The 26154-nt window shown below is 40.6% G+C and overlaps 1 protein-coding gene across 1 annotated transcript in view; it reads right to left on the bottom strand.

Annotated features, from left to right (window-relative positions):
* Positions 1-26154, bottom strand: part of MARCHF5 (membrane associated ring-CH-type finger 5) — a 67613-nt gene that overhangs the window by 21292 nt on the left and 20167 nt on the right. Inside the window, exon 2 of the mRNA XM_024199003.3 lies at positions 18333-18535. Coding sequence (XP_024054771.1) covers positions 18333-18535 — 203 coding nt within the window. The remainder of the gene's footprint in view (positions 1-18332; positions 18536-26154) is intronic.

Here is a 26154-nt window from a genome sequence, read left to right as displayed (position 1 = left end):
AACACATACATTCTGACAGTCACAGATATTTTTCCTTTATTTGCTTGGAATGGTTCAATCAAAGTTAGCTACCTTGTGATTTATATTGATGGGTTACTCCAGCATTTGTCTTCCGATTAGTAAGATGTCAAATGTAGAACGAAAGATAAATTAGAAAAAGAACAATTAGCCACAGAGATATGAAATCTATAAAAAACAGCCATGATATAGAAAGTTGTATCATGTTGAACTTAAATATCTAACCATTTTCTATAGTGTCTTTCATATTAAATATTCTTTAGATACCTAAATTACAAGATTACAGAAAGTATATGGTATAAATTAGAGATATGGTTTTAAAGACTTTGTAAGAAGAAACAAAAGGCACTGGTGAAAATTTATGGGCAATCACACCACATCCCCCCAAAATGAAAGAGATCTAGTAAAGAGAAGTAACACATTAAGAAGAGATGGAGATTTAATGAGTCTGATGCAAGGATACTGTTCCAGATAACACAATTGCAAAGGTGTAGACTCTATTATCAATGGTGATATTCTGTGAAAGGGCAGCATGATGGGGTATACAGTCCCCACACTATTGCAGCCAGGAAACTGTTAATAGATGGATCAATTACTTCTCCAGCTGCAACTAAGTAGTGGTCCATTAGCAACAGCTGGGATAAAAGGCTGCAAGTTCAGGTAGCGAGAAAGGGGCTACTAGAGAGGCTGAAAATTGCTTTGAGGAAGCACCTCAGTAGCAGATTGGGAGGAAACTGCAGGAAACGGAGCTCCAGGAAGAAAGGACTGCAGAGTGCAACTTTGTGAATGACACCTGTGAACAGGCAACAATAGGAGTAGTGGAGGATTGTAAGAAGCAGACCTTAGCTGTCTAACACAGGGTCCCTGCGCTAGAACCTAAAGTAGGAGGTAGGCCTGGGTTCCTCTACCACTCATAGACTCATAGACTTAAAGGTCAGAAGGGACCATTATGGTCATCTAGTCTGACCCCCCGCATGATGCAGGCCACAAAAGCTGACCCACCCACTTTCCCTTAACTCAGCTGTTGAAGTCTCCAGATCGTGATTTAAAGACTTCAAGTCGCAGAGAATCCTCCAGCTTGCGACCCCTGCCCCATGCTGCGGAGGAAGGCGAAAAACCTCCAGGGCCTCTGCCAATCTACCCTGGAGGAAAATTCCTTCCCGACCCCAAATATGGCGATCAGTAGAACCCCGAGCATACAGGTAAGATTCTCTAGCCAGACCCACATTTTACCAGCGATGGCACTTTATTACCTAATTGACTAAAATCACGTTATCCCATTAAACCATTCCCTCCATAAACTGATCTAGCCTAATCTTGAAGCCAGAGAGGTCTTTCGCCCCCACCGTTTCCCTCGGAAGGCTGTTCCAAAATTTCACCCCTCTGACGGTTAGAAACCTTCGTCTAATTTCAAGCCTAAACTTCCCCACGGCCAGTTTATATCCATTCGTTCTTGTGTCCACATTAGTACTGAGCTGAAATAATTCCTCTCCCTCCCTGGTATTTATCCCTTTGATGTATTTAAAGAGAGCAATCATATCCCCCCTCAGCCTTCTTTTGGTTAGGCTAAACAAACCGAGCTCCTCGAGTCTCCTTTCATAGGAAAGGTTTTCCATTCCTCGGATCATCCTAGTGGCCCTTCTCTGTACCTGTTCCAGTTTGAATTCATCCTTTTTAAACATAGGAGACCAGAACTGCACACAGTACTCCAAATGAGGTCTCACCAGCGCCTTGTATAACGGAAGGAGCACCTCCTTGCCCCTACTAGAAATACCTCGCCTAATGCATCCCAAGATCGCATTAGCTTTTTTAACAGCCGTGTCACATTGCCGGCTCATAGTCATCCTGCGATCAACCAGGACTCCGAGGTCCTTCTCCTCCTCTGTCTCTTCTAACCTATGCGTCCCCAGCTTGTAACTAAAATTCTTGTTAGTCATCCCTAAATGCATCACCTTACACTTCTCACTATTAAATCTCATCCTATTATTATTACTCCAATTTACAAGGTCATCTAAGTCTCCCTGCAGAATATCCCGATCCTTCTCCGAATTAGCAGTACCTCCCAACTTTGTGTCATCCGCAAACTTTATCAGCCCACTCTTACATTCGGTTCCGAGGTCAGTAATAAATAGGTTAAATAAAATCGGACCCAAAACCGAACCTTGAGGAACCCCACTGGTGACCTCCCTCCAACCTGACAGTTCCCCTTTCAGTACTACCCGCTGCAGTCTCCCCTTTAACCAGTTCTTTATCCACCTCTGGATTTTCATATCGATCCCCATCTTTTCTAGTTTAACCAATAATTCCTCATGCGGTACCGTATCAAATGCTTTACTAAAATCGAGGTATATTAGATCCACCGCATTCCCTTTATCTAGAAGGTCTGTTACTTTCTCAAAGAAGGAGATCAGGTTGGTTTGGCATGATCTACCTTTCGTAAACCCATGTTGTAATTTGTCCCAATTACCATTCAACTCAAGGCCCTTAACTACTTTCTCCTTCAAAAATTTTTCCAAGACCTTGCATACTACAGATGTTAAACTAACAGGCCTGTAATTACCCGGGTCGCTTTTTTTCCCCTTCTTGAAAATAGGAACCACGTTAGCTATTTTCCAGTCCAACGGTACCACCCCCGAGTTTACAGATTCATTAAAAATTATCCCTAAGGGGCTTGCAATTTCTTGCGCCACTTCCTTCAATATTCTAGGATGAAGATCATCCGGTCCGCCTGATTTGGTCCCGTTTAACTGCTACCTCTAATACTGTAATGTCATTCCCTCCTTCTTTATTCCCCTCTGTCCTGCTCCCTCTATTCCTAAGCCCTTCATTAGCCTTATTAAAGACTGATGCAAAATATTCATTTAGATATTGTGCCATGCCTAGATTATCCTTAATCTCCACTCCATCTACATTCTTCAGCGGTCCCACTTCCTCTTTCTTTGTTTTCTTCCTATTTAGATGGCTATAAAACCTCTTACTATTTGATTTAATTCCCCTCGCAAGGTCCAACTCTACACGGCTTTTGGCCTTTCTCACCGCATCCCTACATGCTCAGACCTCAATAAGGTAGGTTTCCTTGCTGATCCCTCCCCTCTTCCATTCTTTGTATGCTTTCTGTTTTTTCTTAATTGCCCCTTTGAGACGCCCACTCATCCAGCTAGGTCTAAATCTCCTGCCTACTAATCGTTTTCCCTTTCTTGGTATACAGGCCTCGGACAGCTCATGCAACTTCAATTTGAAATAATTCCAGGCGTCATCTGCCTTTAGGTCCCTAAGTATGTTATCCCAATGCACTTCCCTGCAAGAAGAAGGTATAAACCTCTAGAGTAAAAGGGCAAGACCTATTGAGCCTACATTAGACTTTAGGTTTTGTTTGGACTTTTTGGACTTTGGAAGGGGTGAGGCTAAGCGACCTCACCGAGGAGCTGAGTCACAAGAAGAGAAAAAGCACTGGGTGGCCCGAGCTCCTGCCAGCAGGGGGTGACAGACAGGGGCTGCTACACTGAGCCCAGGCACAAGGGAGCACGCTAACCAGTGAGTGAACCTTCTACAGGTATAGAGGAGTACTTTGCTTGATGAGTTAGAAAGGGAATAGGATAAGGTCCATGACGTGGGCTGAAGCAACGTCTTACAACCAGAGCAGTTCTGAAGTGGATTCTGAAATTTGGGAGCCAATGTATGTTTTCTTGAGGATATATGGAATTTCTTAGTATACGTGAGAATTGGGACAGTAGAATTCAGCAAATGGATGGAGTTTAGAGACCTGGAACTGGAAAGCCACAGAGAAAGGAGTTTCAATAGCAAAAGTTGAGAAGACAAAAGCATGGCTGAATATTTCAGCAGAGGCAGAGTTAAGGAAGTGGCATATATGAGTTTTTTTTTTTTTTTTTTTTGGTGGGAGGTGGTCAACTTTTCATTAATTTACTCATGTTAGAAGATATAGTAGTACACAGAGAGATAAAGTTATCATCTGCTTTTCATTGCCCTGTAGAGTTAGGTAAGAAGGGCCATGTGGAGCAGCTTGTTTATGTACACAAGGATTTCCTTTGAATCCTCCTGAGAGATCATGATGAAACTTTCATGGAGGTACTCTGAAATCCTCTCCTGAAGGTGTCTAGGGAGCACTGCCTTATTTCTTCCTCCGTGATAGGATACTTTTGCATGCCAGTCAGCAATAACTTTGGCAGGTACAACTGCAGTACACAGGCAGCAGCATATGGGCCCACCCAGCTTCAAGACACCAGCAGTAGCTGTACTCTCTCTGCCTTTGTTACCCTAAGGAGTGAGATATCAGCTAAAATTACCACCACCAGTGGAAAATGGTGCCAGTATTCAATGCCATTGCCCTATACTCAGTTTCATGCAACCAAGCAATTCCCTCCTCACCCCTGGTGGGCCATACTCACCATGGCTGCAATGAGAGTGGTGCATGTACAAGCAATCCCAAACAGAATTGTCAATGAGCATGTATTGTTTAAAACTTTATGGGAGCAATGGAAGAGAGGTCTGAATCTTAAGTTTTGCTTTCTGTTGTGAATATACTGACAATGGTACCTCTGAATGTTTTATCTGCAGCTTCTGCCATTGCAGCCTTTAGGGATTCCCCTTCCACAGAACGCCTGAGCCAGATGAGGAGGAGAAAGAAGAGGACTTAGGATGACACATTCAATGAGATCCTGCAAGCCAGTGCTGCATCAGACAGTGAGTACCAGGCCTGGAGTTTGAACAATGCAGACAGCCTAGAGAAAGAAAGACAGGAGAGGAGAAAGGCCCAGGAGTCCCAGCAGGGAAAGAAGAAGAAGATGCACCAGGCCAGCAAACACAGATGCTGCAGACTCTGGTGGACCTACAGGTTTAACAATCCCAGGCTGCCCTCCCTCTGCAGTCCATGGAGAACTCCATTGCAGCACCTCCCTACAGTCTCCCTCACCATTCCACATGTCCTCCCGGGCTGCTGCACTATCCTCACCATGCCATCCCAGGGGACATGAAAGAATCACAGCTTCACAAACAATGACCCGTGAAAGGTTGGTGTATGTGTAGCTACAATGGATATGAATGTTCTTTCCCCTTTATAAGTTCTGGTGTATTAATGTATTAAGTTTTAATCTATTTGCTTAAAAACTGCATGGATTTTTCTCTTCATTGATTTTGTTACACATTAAAATTCTATTGTTTTGAACATAATTCCTCTTTATTAGTTCAAAACATATGCTGCTGAGTGCCTTAGCCGTTCAGAAAGCAACCAATTGTTACTGTACAGTGTGGCAAGTCATAGGATCAGTGACAAGCAAAATTAATAGATGCATTGACAGTGTTATATTTATACATGTACACCAAGCAATCCCTAATAGGCCACAAAACAGCAGGGCCAGGTAAAGCAGAGTACACCACAATGAAGTACAGTGGCTCACTGCTGAAAAGCTCTTTCAAAGCCTCCCTGAGTCGTATAGCTCCGTATTGAGCTCTCTTAATAACCCAGACAGCCGCTCCACCTCGGTGAAAATTTTTCCCCTTTTGCTTCACAGATATTATGCAAGACACAGCAGATAGCTATAAGCCAATGGGATATTTTTCTCACTGAGATCCAATTTTGTGAATAAACAACGCTAGCGACCCTTCAATCCACCAAAAGCACATTCAACTGTCATTCTGCACCTGCTGAGGTGATAGTTGAATCTCGGTGCTGTCATGAGCCTGAACCAGGGCAGCAAGGGATTGGCTGGGTCCCCTAAGATCACTATTGGAATGTCAACATTCCCAATGGAAATCCAGTCAGGAAAGAAAGTCCCTGCTTGTAGTTTTCTGAAAAGTCCTATGTTCTTAAAGATGTGAGTGTCATGCACTTTCCCTGATCGGCCCACATCAATGTCTGTGAAGCATCCCCAGAGATCCACTAATGCTTGCATAACCAGATAAAAGTAGCCTTTTCTGTTGATTTACTCTGTGGCAAGGTGGTCTGGTGCCAAAATAGAGACATGCATGTCGTCTATTGCTCCACCACAGTTCAGGAACCCTACTGCTGTAAATCCATCCACTATATCCTGCACGTTATCAGGAGATACAGTCCTACATAGCGGGAAGCGATTAATGGCCCTGCACACTTGCATTACAGTGACCCACATAATGGATTTTCCAACTCCAAAATAACTTCCGACTGATTGGCAGCAAAATTGCATTGCAAGTTTCCACAGTGCAATTGCCACTTGCTTCTCCACTATCAGTGTAGCTCTCATTCTGGTGTCCCTGTGCTGGACGGCTGGGGTGAGCCTGGCACACAGATCCAGGAATGTGTGCTTGTGCATCCAAAAGTTCTGCAGCCACTGCTCATCATTCCAAGCCTGCATTACGATGCGATCCCACAAGTCATTGCTTGTTTCTCAGACCCAGAAGCAGCACTCCACTATCTGAGCTGCTCCGTGACCACCACCAACAACCTCCAAAAAGTTGTGTTCCATTGATTTGGTTCTTCTTGCAAATACCAGAGGATTGTATGTCCTGTGCTTGCAACATTCATGACAACAGTTCAAAGCTGTGTAGGCTCCATGATGCTCTCAGAGATGGTGGATAGTAAGGAGAGCCGTACAGATTTGTATGATTTTGAAAAAGACATGAAAATTATGGGATATAGATCAGTAGTTCTCAGCCAGGGGTCTGGGGGCCTCGAGTAGGTTTTTTTTGGGGGGGGGCCTACAAGCAGGGCCAGCATTAGACTCGCTGGGGCACAGGGCTGAAGCCCAGGTCCCTGAGCCCAGTCACTCAAGACTGAAGCTGAAACCTGAGCAATGTAGCTTCGTGAGGGCCCCAGGCAATTGCCCTGCTTGCTACCCCCTAACATCAGCCCTGGCTTTTATATGCAGAAAACCAGTTACTGTGGCACAAGTGGGCCATGGAGTTTTTTTTAATAGCATGTGGGGGGGGGCATCAGAAAGAAAAAGGTTGAGAACCTCTGATATAGAAGACATTATGGCATGGAGACAGTTGCACACTGAGAAGCTGACCCCTTGCTCCCAGTCACCCCGGCACAACTTGTTTCTGCTCCACCATGCATTGCCAAAACTTTGCCAAAAAACAGTGCACTGGACGGTGGCAGGTTGCACACTAGCAAATATCCCTGGTGCACTGCACCGTGCATCAATACAAGCACTTCTGATGAGCGTATGCACCACTGACAAAAGGAGCCAAGTATGCACGTGCACAAGTGATATACTAACTGCAGCGGCTTTAAGCCAACGTATCTGCATCGACCAAAGTTTGTTATGTAGACATGGCCTAACATACCAACAAAACCGTTAATTCTCAGCTGAATACAATGGGATAAACAGAAGCAACAGAGTTGAATATTGTTCTGAAAATCTTTAATATTGGTGATGACGTGAAGAATCTGGGCAAGCAGACCCACCCTTTAAAGCAGAACTAATAAAAACTGGAATACTGTACTATAAAGTCATAACCCTGGCCCTTTTTTTAAATATAAGGGACGTCAGGTTAAAAAATGTATCAATAATCTAATGCACTGATAACAAAAAAAAAAGTTTAAAACCTAGTTTAACTTTTCACCATTTAGGGTTTTTGTTTTGGGGGTTTTTTTACACTGCATACAGCTTAGACAACGAAAATAGATTAATATAACTTATTGGTTTTACTGGACTAGCCAATACAGAAACATCTGGGTTCTAGATACTGCAGCAGAATTTTTAAATCAAAATAAAATGACTGAGTGCAAACATTTTACTACCACGTTTTGTCCAAAAGAATATACCGGTATATAAAATTTAACGTTTGGGCCTGAACTACCTGACATCTTATTTCAAAGGATTAAAAAAAAAAAGGGCAACACAGTCACCTCTCAATGGGAATTGGGCACCTAACCACCCTTTGGCCTTTTAAACTCTCTCCCTCGTTTACACTGTGATGTTTAAAATAATATCTAGAACAAATAAAGGACCAAGTCCTTCATCAAATACAGTGGGGGCAGGATTTGGCCCAAACTTGATACATACCAAAAAGTTTCACAACAATATAAACTACTTCAGCTTTATCTAAAACTGAAGAGACAAAAAGAACGAACGGACTTATTAAAGAGAAAAAGGGTGTGATGGAAGAAGGAAAATATTGCTATGACAACTCCATTTGTTACGGTGTTCCTCATTTTGAGAAGGTCAGCTGATATTATCAAGAAATCCTGCTCTATTCTTCACTGCAAATGGCTGAGCCACATCAAGCCAAATTATTTTTAAAGCAAACTTCATGACAATGCTCCTACAGCACCTTCTAATGAGGAACCAAAGTACTTCACAAATGTAATTATTTCAACCTCAGAATACACTTGTAAAGTAAGGCATAAAACTTGCTCAAGGTCACAATGATATCTATGGCAGAGCTAAGAAGAGAGCACAGATCTCCTGGTTCTCTATCTTATGCTTTAAACAAGACCATCTTATGACCGTTAACTGTATTTTTAAAATTCTTGTTTGAGTAAACGGTGTATTAAAATGGTAAATTTTAATGTCCTTTGCTACATCTGTGCAGCAGTGTTGATTACTATACAGTGAGTCATTCTAAATGTGCTTTAAAAATCAGCATTACAACATAACATATGTTAAGCTTACTAGATGTTTATCTTTATTGAATATTTAAGAATCTGTAGGTTGAGGATTTTAATGTGTACACATGCATAGTATTTACTTAAATGACAATCACTATAAGATTTAGTGAAATAAATATTTCTTATTTTGCTACTAAGTCACTTTGAAAATTTATGGCCTGATTTCTGTAGTAGCTGAATACCTAAACCTCAGACTGAGGTCACTGGGACCTGCACATGCTCAGCACCTCTGAAGATCACACCATTACAAGTTTTAAGTTGGTTGCTAAATTGAGCCTTCTTTCTGTGCATGCAACTAGATTTGTGAAAATGAAGGCAATTACAATCCCACCCCACAATCTGGACTACTACATCCTACTTGATTCATCATAAATCAAAGCAAGTTTCAAAACTATTTCAGATTCTTCCTCCTGTCCTAAAACTTTCAATCCCTGCCCAGCAACAAGAATAGGGAAAACTGAGGTAACAGAATGGGCATCCAGACTGCAGTAAATCTGCTAGGTAACTCAATGTTACCAGAGAAACTGCAGCTGAAAAGTGAAATACGATCTTTCTAAGAAAGATCGTAGATAATGTTTTCACCCAAATGCAGTGTAGCCAACTCTTACTATTGTTATGGGGTCTTGCAATAGTTGGTGTTTTCATAAAGACCCAGCTCCTTAAGGGAAGTGATGACACAAGAATTCAGCTCTCCTTTTTAAAAAAGTTTCTAGCCCATACTGTTTTATTCAGGTCTTATACCACAGTCATCATGGTAGTATCTAGGTGGCTTCCAGTTGTACACTAAGCAATACAACTTACATCTGTTATGTGTGGTTTGTCCTTTCTTTCTCATCCTCTCCTAAAGGGGTAGAATTGTGTGTGTATTATACTGTTTTGTTTTGGTAGGGTTTTTGTTTTTTAAAGTACATGCTTCTATGTGTTTATATGCAAGAAGGCAAGATCAAAGCAGCATGCTATCCACTCAGAGTGGCAAATGGCAAGATTTATGATTGGCTTTTGTTCCTGTGGAAGTCTTGGATTGGCTCTCAAAAGCTTGTCTAGCAGACTAATTTTGCTTGTGTGAAAAAGAGCCTGGGGAGCAGAGTTGTTAACCATGGTCTTCATCATGGAACTTTAGGTGATCCTTCAGACATCCTGGGCTGCGCAATCTATGACTTGAAGGTAAGGACTGAGACCTTGAACTTAACTCAGTATTCTATGGGAAGCCAGAACAGAGGACAGGTCTGATGTGCTCATGATATCCTGTGTAGCTGAACAGACACACTGGAGCATTCAGTACTACTTGAAGTTTCCTGATTGCCGATGGCTTCATGCAAAGGTATACTGATTTGCTGTATGGGAGGCGAGGAAGGTGTGTATAACTGAGGCCAGTTAATCATCTGCCTGGACAGGATATCATTTCCTTACCAAAAAGAGATGATAGAAAGCATTACTTGCAGATGCTACAAGCTAACTTAGCATCAGCAAGGAATCTAGAAATACTCCTAAACCTAAGGAATGAATTGACAAATTGTAGGTTTGCATCTTCACCCAAAGGAGAATGCACTGTTCCTGCAAATTAAAGGGCTTTCCTCTGTCTCCGAACATAACTTCTCCCTTCATTGGATTGAAAAACCACGAGTTGATCTCATCCAAGCACTGGGCCATCTTGGTGATGGTAATTCATATGTGGTGAAGAAGATATGACACACTTGCATATTGCGGACAATGGAGTCCAAGGTAATGGAGAAAAGCCTGAATATATGAACAGTGTGCACCCTATAGGCTCAGTAACCTGAATGCAAAGAAAAATAATCCAATGTTTTAAAATCATGATTTTTGAAAGCTTGGGGTTGGCAGTGCAGCAAATGGTTAATAGTGCTTTACAATACCTGTGTTGCAAGAAATGTGACAAAATATCCTAGTTTTCCTTTCATCCTAACCTGAATGAGAAGAACACAGATTACTTTTACCTAAGGTTGAAAACAAAGTGAATTTAAGATTTTAAAATTGTAAGAAAGAAACCAAATGTTTTGTCGGTATTAAAATACTATTAGATTATAACTCGTTGTACAGCACGCAGCACTTGAAAAAATACTTTGCATGGCTGATGGTAATATAATCATGTATTTTAGCTGTTCATGTTTATGTTCAATATTTGTGCCACTAACAGAATGACTTGGTAGCAAGGAAATGAAGTGTCTAGTGAGACCTAATAGATTCATTGTTAGTGTCTGACAGCTATGCTCAACTGCATGCATTTAATTTATATTTGGATATATAAATGGAGTGTACGGAAGGTCCAAATAATGGGAAACCGACTTCAAACATGTGAAGGAGGAGAAATAGCAAAACAAACTACACAACAGATGGAGTTAAAATGGATTACTGAAGAGGTCAGTCCTCTGAGGTGGGGTCCAGAGGAGAATGAAAAGTTACCTTTACGGTATCCGTGTTCTTCAACAAGTGATCCTCTTCTAAATTTTATTTTCCCCAAATTTATATTACTTTTCTTTTAAACCCTTTCACTGACGTGTTCATAAGTATTTGTTCTCCTGTGAAAACTGGCTCGGCATATCCTCACTTGTAGAATACATAAGCATCTGCGCTGAGCCTGGAACCATCAAGAAAAACAGTGACCAATACGGCTTGTGCAAATCCCTTCATGGATCCAAATGTACAGACCAGCAGCTATCAAGAAACATGTGGCCCCAATTGCCCTCCGTTTTTTCTTACCTGGCTAGCTGAGTGTCAAGCAGTGTGTTGCAATGCCCGTTGCTATCTTTTACTTACTAGGTTTGTTTTTATTTGTGAGCAACGAGGTCTGTTTCCACATACTCTAACAAACTTCCTGGTACTACACGCTATGTTCAGTTCTTTGCATGCCAAAGCTCTGGTTTATGCTTTGGTATTGTTTAATGGGTTATATAGCCTCTATTTCCCTGTTTCATTCGAAATGTCTGATTTTCGACAAGGAGGCATGTTTTTAAAACATGAGACAGTAGAAGATATGTAACATACCCACACGTTCACTGCCTCATGTGCCTGGGAAGGTCCCTCCCTCTCCAGTTTGTAATTGTGTCTGTACATTTCCCCCCCCCAAAGCTGCAAAAGAACAAACTAAAACCTTTCCTATTGCAGGAGACTTGAAGGCTCAATCTGCAGGTCAGTCCACAGTACATCTGAGTACAGCAGAGATCCTGGACAGTTGGGTTCCATTTCCATTGTGTGAAAGCTGGGGTTGACTACTCACTCAGTGCTGTAAGATGGTTTCTTGTTTACACTTGTGGCTTGCATAGGCTATGTGTAGCTGCATGCTGCAATGAAAGGCAGGCTGCATCTTCGCTGTGGTATGTAGCTACAAGTAGCAGTGAAAGGCTCCAGCAGCTCCCCACTGCCTATCCCTGGTTCTAAGAGGACAGTGTTGTTTAGTGGTTAAATTACATGAGGTGACCCAAACATATACTGAGGACAATCTGAGAGGCAGTATGACTAAGTGGATCAGACTTGGGTCTGGCATAATAGAGACAATAAGATATGATGGAAGCTATCCCTATGCTCAAACAAATCTCTAAAATCTCATCTGTAAAAATCTAAAATGGCAGAGAAGAATTCATAATTTAGTCATCTCATCCAAATTTTTGTTCACTTTGAAAGTCTATATTATATATAAATGGATTGCATAAAACAAGCATCCATTGTCACTTACATGCAGAAATATTTGTGGATTCCATTTCATTTTGAAACTAATTTTTATTGCCAATCATAATTTTGAGAAAAAGAATAGTTCGCTTTCATACTTAATGCTTTAGCGAATGCTTTTTGGAACAATATTTTCCAGTAGCATGGGGGAGTTGAGTTCTTGATGTACAGAAGTTTTAACTGTGGCACATGGGGAAGTTCTGTCGGTTGCCTTTCCCTCCCTCATACAACCCTGGTGCCTCTTGGAGATCACCACCAGCAATACCTCCAAAAATATACTTACTGCTGCATAAGAAAGTGCTGCTGGTGAGATCCTTTGAAGACTGGTTCTCTTCTAACTCTGGCATAATGTGACCTTGACTGCCTTCTAGGGCTGCCAGTAATAAGGGCTATAGTGGTGAGAACAACAGTCTGATAGTTAGGGTGCTGGTCTGAGGTTTGGGAGACTTGTGTTCAATTCCCCGCTCTGCCACAGACTTCCCATGTGATATTATACAAGTCAATTACACTCTCTCTGCCTCAGCACCCCATCTGTAAAATGGGAATAGGGGGTGTTCTGAGGATAAACACATTAGATTGAGGTGCTCAGATACTGAGGTGATGGGGGCCATACAAGTCCCTTAGACTGATTTTTTTCAGCAGCAAGCTGTGGGTTTTACGAATAAAATAGATAAAGAAAAATCAGGAAAGAATGCAAGGTAAAATTTAATTAGATAGGGAAAAGCACACCTGGACAATGCTCTAGAGTTTTGATTTCTCCTCCCTTGCTAAGATAAAATGTAGATGCAGTCCTAATCACTACTTTGCTGTCCCATAAAAGATAGTCAATATTTTAAACTAACTTCAAACATCAAAAGCAGTTTATTCAAAAACCTAATGCAAAATGCTAGCATATAGGGTCATTCTTTATCAGAATGCTGTTGACTTACATCAACCTGAGGCTCCTTTTTATCCAGAGAAAAAGATCCTTCTTCCCCATTCTTGGAGCCAAATGATTCTTCTCATATGAAGAATTTTGTATTAACAGGGTATTTGTACAACTGAATTCAACTTAGGACACTGCTCAGTCTTCCTTTATCAGACAACTCTGCACATACCAGATCTATCTTCCTTATTAAAGACATCTATTATGGCAACATACAATTGCCCAAACATAACTGGGACCCTATTGTACTGGGCATTGTATAAACAGATAAGACAGAACCCTGCTCTAAAGAGCTCGCAATATAAGACACTCCCAATTTTTGTACTGGACCAAGGTGACAAGTGGCACTTTAAAAATGGAGCTGCAAGTCTTTATACATTTGCCTTCAATATAGCAGTGAACTATGATCCTCACCTCTATGCAGAATAGCTGCCCTTGTAAAATTTAATGTAGATGGTTAGCATAATGTGCCAAACAAGTAACTACACAATTTTACTTTGTGTATTCCTCCTTCCTTCCCTTCCTAACATCTTTCCCTGCATCCTTCTTTGTCATACTCACACTTGTTTTAAGCTTCTTGGGGCAGGAACTATATTTTCTTTAGTAACGCACTATTTATTACCTCTGATGCTAAATAAATAACTAAAATAATGAATCTCCCAAAAGCCAGCTAAAGACAAACATTCAACATACAGATATAAAAGTTAAGGAAAAAGCTTAAAACTAGATGTGCTGCATCAGGATGATGCTCTATGTCTGGCTACTAGGAGAATTCAGGGAATCTTAAAATCTGCAATATGCCTGTAATAAAACTACTTCTTACCTGCTGCATGCAGAACTCAGGCATGTAACAAAGTGTCCAAATGATTATACATTACTTTAGTGACCACAGTCATGGTTCTGAAAGAGTCATTACATGCCCATATATCATACCAACATTTCTCTGAAGCTACTATTTTGAATCTTAGCATTCGTTTATCAGTATTGCCAATCTCAAGAGATCAAATATCAAGAGTTAGTTCCCTGAAAGTAATGAGATTTTTTTTTTAAATTTGAGTTGATTTTTTTTTTTATCATGTCTTGACTAATTCCCTTGGATGCCTCTGCCAGTACGTACATGTGATTAATTTCAGGTTGAAAAGTCAACCTTTAATGCACACAAATGTGCACTTCTCCCTGGATGCTCCACTTCCTCTCTCCTCCTTCAGACGGGGCACTACCATCCATTTCCTACTGTCTTGACTCTCTCCTCTCCCAGTTTTCCACCTTTCCTCCATATTCTCCTCCTGCAGGAGGACTACAAAATGGAACTGGAAAATGAACAATGAACATCCAAGAAGCACAAAGTACTCTATGTATCAAGTTTTCCAATTATTTTTCAATAAATCTTTGTGTGAGCCTCAAAGATCTTTACATGGAAGAATGTCTTTACAATATCAACCACCTTTGGTAATTGCAAAAACCCTAACCCAAGCAGAGCTTTCTGTAACCCTATTATATTCTATATAGGTTCTTACACCACACATCGCCATAATATCTGAGTGCCTTCCAGTAGTGCATTGAGCAACATGGCTACACATCTGTCATGTGGTATTTGTTTTCTCATCCTCTCCCGAGGGACAAGCATGTGCAGTTAGGTGTCTTAGTAGGGTTTGGTTTTTGTGAGTTTTTTTTAAACAAACTATACCTGTTTCTAAGTGTTTGTTAAAGAAGACAATGTTAAAGAAATGTGTCTTGCACTTGGAGTGGAAAATAGCGAGTAGTGATGGTCTTCAGTTCTTGGGGGAGTTCATTTCATAGTCTCAAACTATTCCTGGATAAAGTTCTGTTTCCCTATTAGACAAGCTTTAATCTTATTGAGGAGAGTTCCATTGTGCCACAGCAGCGTAGTTATCCACCACTGTCTTCATCCTGAAGCTTGAAGCTGTCTCTTAGAAATCCTGAGCCAATGCTATGGAGTGCTTTGACAGTAAGGCCCGAGACCTTTAACTTGATTCGAAACCCTATGAGAAGCCAATGGAGGTCAGGTTTGATGTGCTCACAGTAGCCTGTGTTGCTGAGAAGATGCGCTGCAGTGTTCTATACTAGCTGCAGTTTCCAAAGTGCTGAAGACTTCATTCCCAGGTATTGCTGTAATCCAGCTGAGACATGCAGTAATGTTTTTTTTTTTTAAATTAAGGATTATAAATCAATTCTCATATTCAAAGCGCTTCAAAAATAGGTCATTCTCCTTTTTTGCATAAGTTTGATCAGCTACGTATGTGTCATCCTACTGCAATACAATTTAGTTTTTTAAAAAAATCTCAAGTATCCAAATAGCTAAAAATAATGTGTACTTTAATTATCCTTCCCTTAAATTACCCTGAGGCTTCTCCTCTGCCCACAACTGCAGCTGCAGGACTTCTCCAACTCCTCCGGAATGAGCAGCTGTTGGGTTCTGGGCAGAGGAGAACTCCAGTGGGAGGCAGGGAAGCGTTGCTGTTGATTCTGGTGTCCTGGACCCAGCAGCAACTTCTCTCTGACTCCTGCATGAAGGGATTAGCCCTAAGTGGCAAGGTCAAATCCAAGTTCTCAGCTACACAGGGTATATCTACACTGCAAATAAAAGAGCTTCAGCGCAGGGTCTCAGAACCCAGGTCAACTGATTCAGGCTTGCAGAGCTAAAAGTAGCAGTGTAGTTGTTCACCAGGTTTCAGAGCTCAGGCTCCAGCCCAAGCCCAAACATCTACACTGATATTTTTAGCCCCACAGCCAGAGACTCATGAGCCCAAGTCAGTTGACCCAGGCTCTGACACTTTGTGCTGTGGGATTTTCTTGGCAGTGTAGACTCACACAGGCTCCGGTACAGAGCTCTGCCCATGCATCCAGACCCGAGAATCGTGGGGAACGGATTTGCCTCTCCAGTCTTCGCAACAAAATCCCCTTGCAAACACCAAAATACTGGGATTCATGATTAATTCACAAGTGTTAGCAATACTGATTTTTAAACAGAAATTAAGTCTCTAGCTGTCATGGTTGCAAAGAAAATCTCAAAAATGCGAACCGAGGAACTGATGCAGACATGAGTCTAGTGAGAGTCTGGAACAAAAAGCACTGAGGTGCAAACTACCCCATTTATCTTAGTGCAGTGTTAACTTAGATACCCAGTGACAATTTAAATGCCAATATTGTTAACTGTTTCATCTTTCATGTAAGGAAGGAGGAGGAGGAGGATCGAAGAACTGCACAATTTAGTGACATCTCCATTTTGTGCCACAAGTTAGTGGAGTTTAGACATACCACACTTGTATTTCCCCTCACCCCTAATCAAGAAGGAGCCTAACAGAGACCAGGTACAAGTTGTAGCCCCACAGAAGGTAACAATCTATTGTGAGCAGCATTTTGTACTCTTGGGGGAATTCTGCGCCACTGCAAACGCACAGAATTTATGTCCCCCGCAGATTTCTTTGCTTCCCTGCAGAAAAATGACTTTCTGATAGGGAAGCAAAGGGAAGCCACAAGCGTGGTCATGTGACTTTCCCCAGCGGTATGTTTCAGGTGCCCAGGGCAGCCGGCAGAGAAGTAAATCACTGTGAGGCAGGGGAAGACCCGGTTGGTAGCTCCTACCCTGCACTGGGCTCAGCTGCTAGTCCCGGCTGGGCTGGGGAGGACTGGACTTCCTCTTCTCCTGCATGGCATCTGGGGCCATGTCACACCCACCCCCAGATTTCTCCCCCAGCTGTAGGAAGCTCTGCAAACTCCCACCCCGCCCTCGCACTTCCTGCACCCATGGCTCCTCAGCTGCAGAGGGAGTGATCTCTGTACAGGGAGCTGCTCCCCCATCCACACAACCACTGTGCATCCAGACCCCCTCAAATCCAGACCCTCCCGCTAAGCCTCAGCCCCCCTTCACCCAGAACCCCCCCACAAGCCCCACTGCCCCTGCACCTGGACCACCAAACGAGCTACCCGCACCCGGATCCCAACCCTACCGAGCCCCAACCAGCTGCACTTGGATCCCCACCCCACTGAGCCCCACACCCCCAGCATCTGGACCCCCCCACACCCAGACTCCCCTGCTAAGCCCCAACCACCTTCACCTGACCCCCCTGCAGAGTCCCATTACTGTTGCACCCAGAACCCCCCATGCATCAAGATTCCCCCCCCCCCAGATCCCTCACTGAACCGCCCGCACCCAGATTGCCCCACATAGACCCCTCTCAACCCACCCCTGGACCCCCCACACTAAGCCCCTCCACACTTGGATCCTGCCTTGCTGAGCCTGCCTGCCCACACCTGGTGCACCTGGCACAGAGGGGCAGGGCACTGGGGTGTTTCTGGGGCGGACCCAGTCCTTACGCTGTGTCAGGGTTGGGTGCAGCCTCACCACTGAGTCCGTGTCCTGCGGGGGAACAGCATAGTGATCTCTCACTTCTGTGCAGCCAGTGGCCTGTGCTTCACAATGCCATGCTGGAGCTTCCACATTCATTTGACAAATAAAATTTACAGAATTGTGCAGAATTTTAAAATATTGTGTGAAGAATTTTTAATTTTTTGACAGAATTTTTAGGTGCAGAATGCTCTCAGGAGTAATTTTGGCAACTCATGTGGATGGAGCTTGGAACAGTATCCCCTCCCCTTTTCTACTACAATACTGTCGTCTCTTGGGTACAGAGCAGTACTCACGGTGTCCTATACAAATTAAATATAAAAATACTTTCAGGTAATATTAGGGACATTGTTACAAATCTGCAGGCAGGCTCCCTTCTCTGCCCCTCAGCTGACTAAAAACAGTCTCCTCTACAGGCTGGCAAAGGATTCTGGGGTATGATTATAGTGAGCTATTGGTCTCAGCTCATCTACAGGGCAGAAGCTGTCTAAAGTTTTCAGGATGCGGTGAACTAAACCAGGACAGATGCATTACTTGCAAATTTCTGCATCAATTTTCCAAAGAGCACCAACAACTTAAATGATGAATTAGCAAGTCCTGGTGTGTTTCACAACACAGAAGTTTACATGCCAAACAGAAGTTAGATACTGGAAGTTTTGCATAAAATAAGTAGAGTATAAATATTGATACAATTACACTGTATCTGAATTTAACTGCACATCTCTTACCTAGCTTTGGAAATACTATTAAGTATTCTGCATTGCACTGAGGACATGCAACTCGAGCTGTACTGTTTCCTCTCTGTTTTTCATCCACCCAACGCTGTAGACAAGTCTGGTGAACCCATTTTGTAGAGCCTCTACACCTGCAAGGTCTCACCCACTCCGCTGTTCGATCATCTTCATCGGTGGCAAAACACACCCAGCAACTTCTGTAATTAAAACAAACACATATCAGACAAAAGTACCAATATATATATAAACAACACTTATAGATAATATTTTTACATGTAAAGCAGTTTAAAAAAACAAAAACAAACAAAAAAAAACACCTTGAACCTGGAGAGGGCAATTACACTTGTCACTCCTTGTATCACCAAGAACACCAATACGTCTTTTGCAGAGCAAACTTTTCTTATTAATAATGCAATAATGTTTGTCAGCAAAATATTAGTTTTAAAATATTTTTGAATACTTAAGCACTATTAATTCAGTTTGATAATTGAGCAATTAGTCAATGTCAAAGTTGTAGACTCAAAATCTGAATCACTTGATAGATATTTGCAAAGTACATGTTCTTAATGTATTATCCATGCTTCTACCCACCTCAGAACCACTGCAAAACACATGCTTTGCTGTCTGCTTTAATCAAAAACAGACAGCTATGCCAACAGTATGGTCCTTGCAAAACAAACTCAAAACCACTGTGTGTTTGTGATGAAGGCTAACACAAAGTGTAATGCATCATATTGGTATTAAACATCCAACAAGGAGAAGAGTTGAGGCATCTGAGTATGACAGTATCCCATCACCAGAATGTTACAAAGGCACCAAAAAACACTTTAGTTACAAAAATAACCACAATGCTGTAAATGTTATCTGGATATAGTATCAATACTTGGAACTTATAGAGCACTTCTCATCAAAGTACCTCAAATTATTTTACAAAGGGTGGGTTATTTACAGTTAAGCAAAATTACGGCATGGAGAGGTTATGAGATCTGTATAGGAAGGAAGAGAACAAGTTCCAGACCCCATTCTAACCACTAATGCACTTTGTCTCTAGGCACCCGGGATATAGTTTTCAAAAGAATATGAAATATGGTTCTGGCTTAAAGTGTTTATAAAACTTCAAAATTAACAACTCCATGATTTGTTTCACACTGAATCAACTTTTGCTGCCTTATTTCATATATTAATTAATTTTAAAGGTAGAGCCTACAAATATTTCAGATTCCATGAGTAATTACCTGCTTGTTCACTATGTAGAAGTTTACTATTAAGAAATAATTGCAATAAAAGTCGCAAATCTTTCAGTGGCCTCATTAAAATTATGCCCCCATCATCTCGATTTTAAGAAGAACTATCATTGTCTAATTTGAGATATCCATGGTGTCCTCAAAACATAAGCTCCAAAATTAGATTTTGAAAAAGAAATGTTGTTAAATACTTACTGTTGAACATAAGAGTTTTCAGGAAATGTTTTACTGCATATTGTTTAATTTAAACATCTTTCTGCTATGTTTAGCACTCAAATACTGAGTGCCCAAGAACCAGAAAGGAAAAAATGATTAGTTTATATTATTTAAGCAACTGAATGGCATACCAAAGGTAAACATTAGTTAATGAGCAGTGAAAAATAAGTTAATTTTAACAAGTTAGGATTTTAACATCTTAAGTTATTAAACTGTTCTAATAAAGTATAATTAACTAGTGTCCCTTTAAACTGTTTAAAACACATTAATTTTATTCAGCTGTTTATTGACTTTTAATGTAACTACATTTTTATTGCTATAAGTACTCGACCTGTGTGCTGAATGAGGCAGGGATTTTGTAGGGAAAAAACCCAGTCTTGATTATGTAATTAAAGATTAATGCATATGCACAAGGGGTCTGAATTTAGGTTGAATAAGCAACCTTATTTCTGGCATTTCCTAGCTTTTGAGTGCTTGCCTTTGCAACCTTAATGTTATTAACTAAGTTTTCAGTGTTTAAGCTAAAAAAAATAAAATAAATTTCATCATGTGGTACCATACTAACCCCTAATATGGGTCCTGGGCAAGGCTGAGATCTTTATCCACGGTAAAGTCCTCTACTACTTGAGTAAACAGATGCAGTAAAAGTCTTCTTATGTGTACAACTGCCACTAGAGGGGAATGGAGACACTCTGCCAATGAGTTTCACAGCTATTTGCTAGACAGCAAAGGAACACTGACTCATGACTAATGGGTTCAATTCTAGGTTATTATGGACTCTGTTCCTGTACAATCCTCCCCTTCCAGCTCGTGCCTTTTTCCTATCCCCCTATTGTGCCATATTTATAAAGCTTGACCTCAAATGTTGGATTTTTCCTCCCTGATTATTTCTTTATACAGAAAAGCAGCTTTTAACACAAAGTTTTTGATAGAGACTTACAGATTCCACATTAATTTTTTTATTTAAATGTTTTAAGAAATTGTGTGTTTAGGCCTTAACATTTTATATTAAACTCTGATTTCATTTTAAACAGGTTTAAACAGAAAAGCGTATAATTTAAACAAAATAAAAATCCAATTTCTCTTATTTTTTTCAAATAAATCATTGCTTTTTAGATGCCCTGCTGTGTTGCCTGGGGAAGAGCCAGGGAAAGCATTGAGAGGAAAGGAGAAAGTCTCCCTGAGCTCAGTTCTGGTACCACAGCTGCCCTTATTAGCTGGGAGGACCAATTGCAGGGAAACTCCTACTCAGACCCCAAGGCCTGTGAGGTAGGTACATATGTCATTTTTATGGGATGTAGGAGCTGTGTGATTTGAAGCATGCTCAGTACAGATGGAATCATAAAAAAAAATTTAGCTACCAAACTAACAAGTCTCCACACTGCACGTATGAACTGAGATTTTTCAGAGGCTCAGTCATAACATGGACAAATTTTGAGCTTTTTTTCTCCACTGAGACAGCAAAAAGTACATCCCTGACCAAGGCAATCCTATGCTCCAAAGCACTTATATCCATCTAAGGCTTTTGTTTTTTAAATAAGCAAATATATAATTTTTCCTTAATCTTATTCTCAAATGGCTGAACCATTTTAGATTAAAAACCAGTCTGAGGCAGATATGCATAATAGAAAATTTCAGCTCAAACTGTTTAATTTTGGCAAAATTATAATTAACAAAAACCAGCATCTTTTAAGGGAAAATGTTGGGCTACCTTAACTATAAACGTTGCTACCTGTGCCACCTATAATAAATTTCCTTCCACACTATTTTAGACATTTAGATTGTACTATTTGTATTTGCCAACTAAAACTTAACTTAAAAAGAACCATTCTCTACTAAATGAATGAATTATATTAACAATGTTTTATTGGTGTGAGGAAAGAACTTGAGGTATTACACTTTTGCCTCCAAAATACCAAGCAAAATACTGAAAATGTATAGGGCAAAAAAGAGACACTTTCAGTTCAATAAGAAAAACTATCATGTACATAAAGTAGTATTTTAAAACAGTGAATAAATGCTACTTCTATATTCCAACCAAGCTAGAATTAAACCACTAGCGCACCTTAGCTATATCAGTCACTGCTGTCAGTTCTGCAGCTGAACAGAATTCATTTATCAAATGTTCCACACCACAATTACCCCAAGATCATATGGGTATCATTGCTTAAAGCAAAAAAGAACAGATTTAGAATATAATCAGCAGTTCCTAAACGTCCAGCTATTCGTACTCTGAAGGGCCACAGATTATTTATCAATGTAGGGAATCAAAAATAAATGTACTAATGCAAGATAATTATAAGCAGATGCCAGCTTCCCAAAGTATGATCTCGAAACAATTAAATAGGCAGATATTAAGTCACTTTTGCAGGTGAAATAACTTTAAAATATGTAAGTCTACTCTGCATTTCTTTATGTTGCATTTACTTGGATCATACATTCAATATGTATTATAGATAGCATGCACAATACATTTTAACATAGTTTAATGCCACACCCAATTTGCCTGATATTTGTATGTGATCCTGAACTGCTGGTTGAGCACCCAAGTAATAATGCCTGGTAAAGCCTTTAAAATGATAATTAACATCTGTGGCTTAGATCCAGATGTTTGGATAGATGGGGTTCATGTCACTGTCCTGTGTGTTTATTCAGATTGACCAATCCAACTTCTGAAAATTTTGCTCCGTTCATTCAATTTTCAAAAGAGAAAATTACAACCTGCCATAGTCTGCTACTTCCAACTTAGCATACTAGGTCATATTGCTTTTTGGGTAGAATCAGAATTAGGAAGTCAGACTCCTGCAAGTAAATCAGAAAAACCTCTTTTGCATGGTTTTAGAAATAAAAAATGGGTAAAATGACGACCCAACCAAAGATTTAGGAAAAGGTAATATTTTTTAAAAGATTTCGTTCTTTTGAGTTGTTTTCAGTTTATGCACACTTGTACATGCAAATTAGGTATCTGCACACAGAAATGGCTGGATGCATCTGCATGCACTGATTTGCCACACAACTGTATGCTCACATTAAATTACGTTAATCGGGGCCTGATAAATTCCTCAAGTGGTGGTACCTGTAATTGTGAGCTAGGAGACTTCAAGTTCAAACTTGACATACGGACTTGACTCACATCCAATGCTGATTCTTTTTTGCTGCAATATGGTACATTGCTTTCAAAAGGTTATACCCAGCTCCCTTTGCTTGTCCTTAAATTAAAGGTTCCATAGTATTTTGCAAAAAGCATGCAAAATATGAAGGCTCTCCAGCTTAAGAATTTACCAGACCAAAAATTTAGTTAAACTGGAGTTAAGGCTGACAACATGTCAGTGATTTAAGGATTAAGTACTGTTAAAACACTGTGGTTAAAAGCCAGTCATTAGAATCAAGGACAGTCAGACTAATCTTAACTTTAAAAGAAACCAAAGCATTTGAAGCTATGGAAATGCAGTTAAGTCACTCAAATCTTACTTCTGCCCCATACCTAATTAACACCACCCCACTCCCCATTTTCTCCTCTTTATTCATATCTACTTTGTAAGATGTTTTTGGATCCAGAACTGTAAAGGCTTTCAGGCATCTTCCACATGCTGGCGTCTTCCACATGCCAACTTCTGCCCCTAAGTTACACCCATAGAAGTATACCAAAGACAGGTTGCACAGAATAGACAAGATGCAGAATTTGGTCTGCAGAATCTGTATTACTGATGTAATACCTGCAAAGTAAAGGACCCAGCTTGACATTCAGATTCTAGACAAGTGTGCAGGGCAGGCAGTTAAAAAATTCCATTTTTTTCCTTTCTAAACTAAGCAAATATGGGCTGGAGTAAATAGAGACCACAAAGAACTCACAATGCTATTTTGTGACAAGGGCTGCTGTGTCACCCTTTTTTAGCCTTTGGCCTTCTGTACACTTGCAAATTTCACAGCTATAATACATCACTAGTGCAATTCCCTAGTAATAGCAATGGTGGAAGCTGTAAATAGAGGCAGGACACAGATATTTTGTTCACCATGTTATATAACCATACTAAGTCTGAGCACTATCTCCACTTCAGCTTCCAGTATCGTTAAAACTGGTGGAGCTGCACAGGTAGTGAATTATGGCTGTGAAGCTTGCTACTGTACATGCACTCTTGTAGTTTTTAGCCCTTATGCTTGTGAAGATAAGCACTGCATCAGTACACACTGAAAAGGCTGTGTGTGGTCCTCAGTCTAAAGAAAGCTATCTTGATACAGACATGCTAATTGTTTCTGTTCATCTCAATTGGGAATTAACTCTGAAGTATGACTTTGGCTGCTTCTGCACTTTTTAAGGAAGTGTCCCACTGTTGCAGGCTCCAGCAGCAGTAATGCCACACGCATTTTTATAGCCTTGTTGCCCTTATGTGCCCAGAGTATGTCCAAGTGACAGGGTGATAAAAATGCCCCAAGTAAAAGGAACTACAACAGTCAAACCACAAGATGACAAGAGACTGGGGGGAAGTGGCAAGACCACTATTAACAAGTAAAATCAGTGCGATTAAAACCTGTCAGAGCCATCTTAACCACTGACTGATGCATGGTGGCTGGTAAACAGGGAGTTATCAGCAGATAACTCCATCCACACAGTGAGACAAACCAAACACTTAACTATTCATAAAAATATTCTCAGACACTGCACTCTTCATAATATTTCTCTCTGATCACCTGAAAGTAGAGTCAGAAATTCTATGAAGTAACCATCACTTATTGTAGATAACACCCTTCTGTTATCATAGACCACTTTTAGGAAAGTGCCATCTCCCTCCTATTAAATGCTGGATGAAGGAAAAGTCAAAATAACCACTTTACTCCTGCTTCTGCTTTTAAACAAAATCTGGATTTTATTCGTAACAGAGAGAGAGCTGGCTGTAGGGATCAGATTGAATAATTGCTATAAGAGTATTAAAATGAAAAGTTAAGATTCCTACAGAACTGTTTTGCTTTCTTACAGTGATAAAATTTAACCTTGACACCAAGGAGTTGATTATATATGCGACTAATACAACAGAGACATAGGCTATTTCAATAAGGACTGTAACAGCAATACAGGAATCGAACCATTCCTTAGTTATCTGTGACTGTACTGCAAAATCTATATGGAACTGGGCAAGCCATTACATGGTTTTCTTGAAGAACAATGCAGCATTAATAGCCGCTCCTGGCTGAGAGTCTACACATCTGAAAATCCCTAAGGCCGTTTGCATCTTCTGGTCCAGAACATCTCCTGAAGTATCTGCATCTAAGAAAATTACAACTAAGAATTTAGTACAACTAACTAGAGAGGGATTTATATAAACAGTTGCTAGGTAGGATTCCCAATTTCCTCACTCAATTAATATTAGATTTTTGTCAGGCACTATTTCAGCAATACATGGAGCTCGATTGTTACCCCAACATCTTTTTAAAAATAAATGTTTTTCTACTCTTGTCTTTCAGATATATAGGGAGAGCACTCTGTTCTGTCCAGTGGTTCTTTCAGTCCTGGAAACTGATTTCGACAGTACTAGTTCTCCTGAGACCGAAAATTCGGGGATTTCTGCCTCAGAGGCTGAAAAGTTTATTTGCCCTTTTTATGAGTCAGAGGATGGAAAAGTGGAGACTGGAATTTCTAGCAGTCCTGCTAGTAAAGCGATCCTCCAACAGAGACCAGTAGGCAACAGCAATCAATGGAGCACCCAAGCCATGACAGAAACCACACATGGTCTTCTGGAGATAAAAGGGCCAGAGAACCTTATTCCTGTAGTTGCTACTTCCTAGCAAGACAAAAGCCCCAGACCCACCACCTCCTGCAGTCATGTAGCTCCTCCACCACTGGGATCTGCGAGTCATCCTTAGAAATCCAGTTTGGAGCTTTTATTCTTGATGAATGACGTTCCACGGCAGAGCTGGGTAGTTCAGCTAAAGCTGTGGACTGCAGTACTGCAAGACACCATCTAACCAAATAAGTTTAACGTCTATACAAATACTGACAAAACAAAATGTCAATGCAGTCCTGCAAAGTACCACTGCAACACCTATTGCAGTAGTCATTAAATGAGTACCCTTTGGATGAAGCTCCATAGAGGTTTTACACTCAAAATATAATGGATTTTTTTTTTCAATTAAAGAAGTTTTCGTTTTTTCATATGGTAATAGAGCAACAATATATGCATCTTTTAAAAATGATTTTCTAGTTACTCCATCCAGTTTGCCAGGCAACTATTTAAACCATAAAAGACCTATGAAAAGAATCACGTAATATCCTTTATATACTTAAACCTTTAGCCAGTTATGAATAATGAATAACAATCCCTTGTATTCTGTCATCAGCTTTATCTCTCTCTATTGACAGT

The sequence above is a fragment of the Terrapene carolina genome, unplaced genomic scaffold (genome assembly GCF_002925995.2).
Source record: "Terrapene carolina triunguis isolate 2854851 unplaced genomic scaffold, T_m_triunguis-2.0 Scaffold95, whole genome shotgun sequence".
NCBI lineage: Eukaryota > Metazoa > Chordata > Testudines > Emydidae > Terrapene > Terrapene triunguis.
This window is presented reverse-complemented; position numbering and strand designations above follow the sequence as displayed.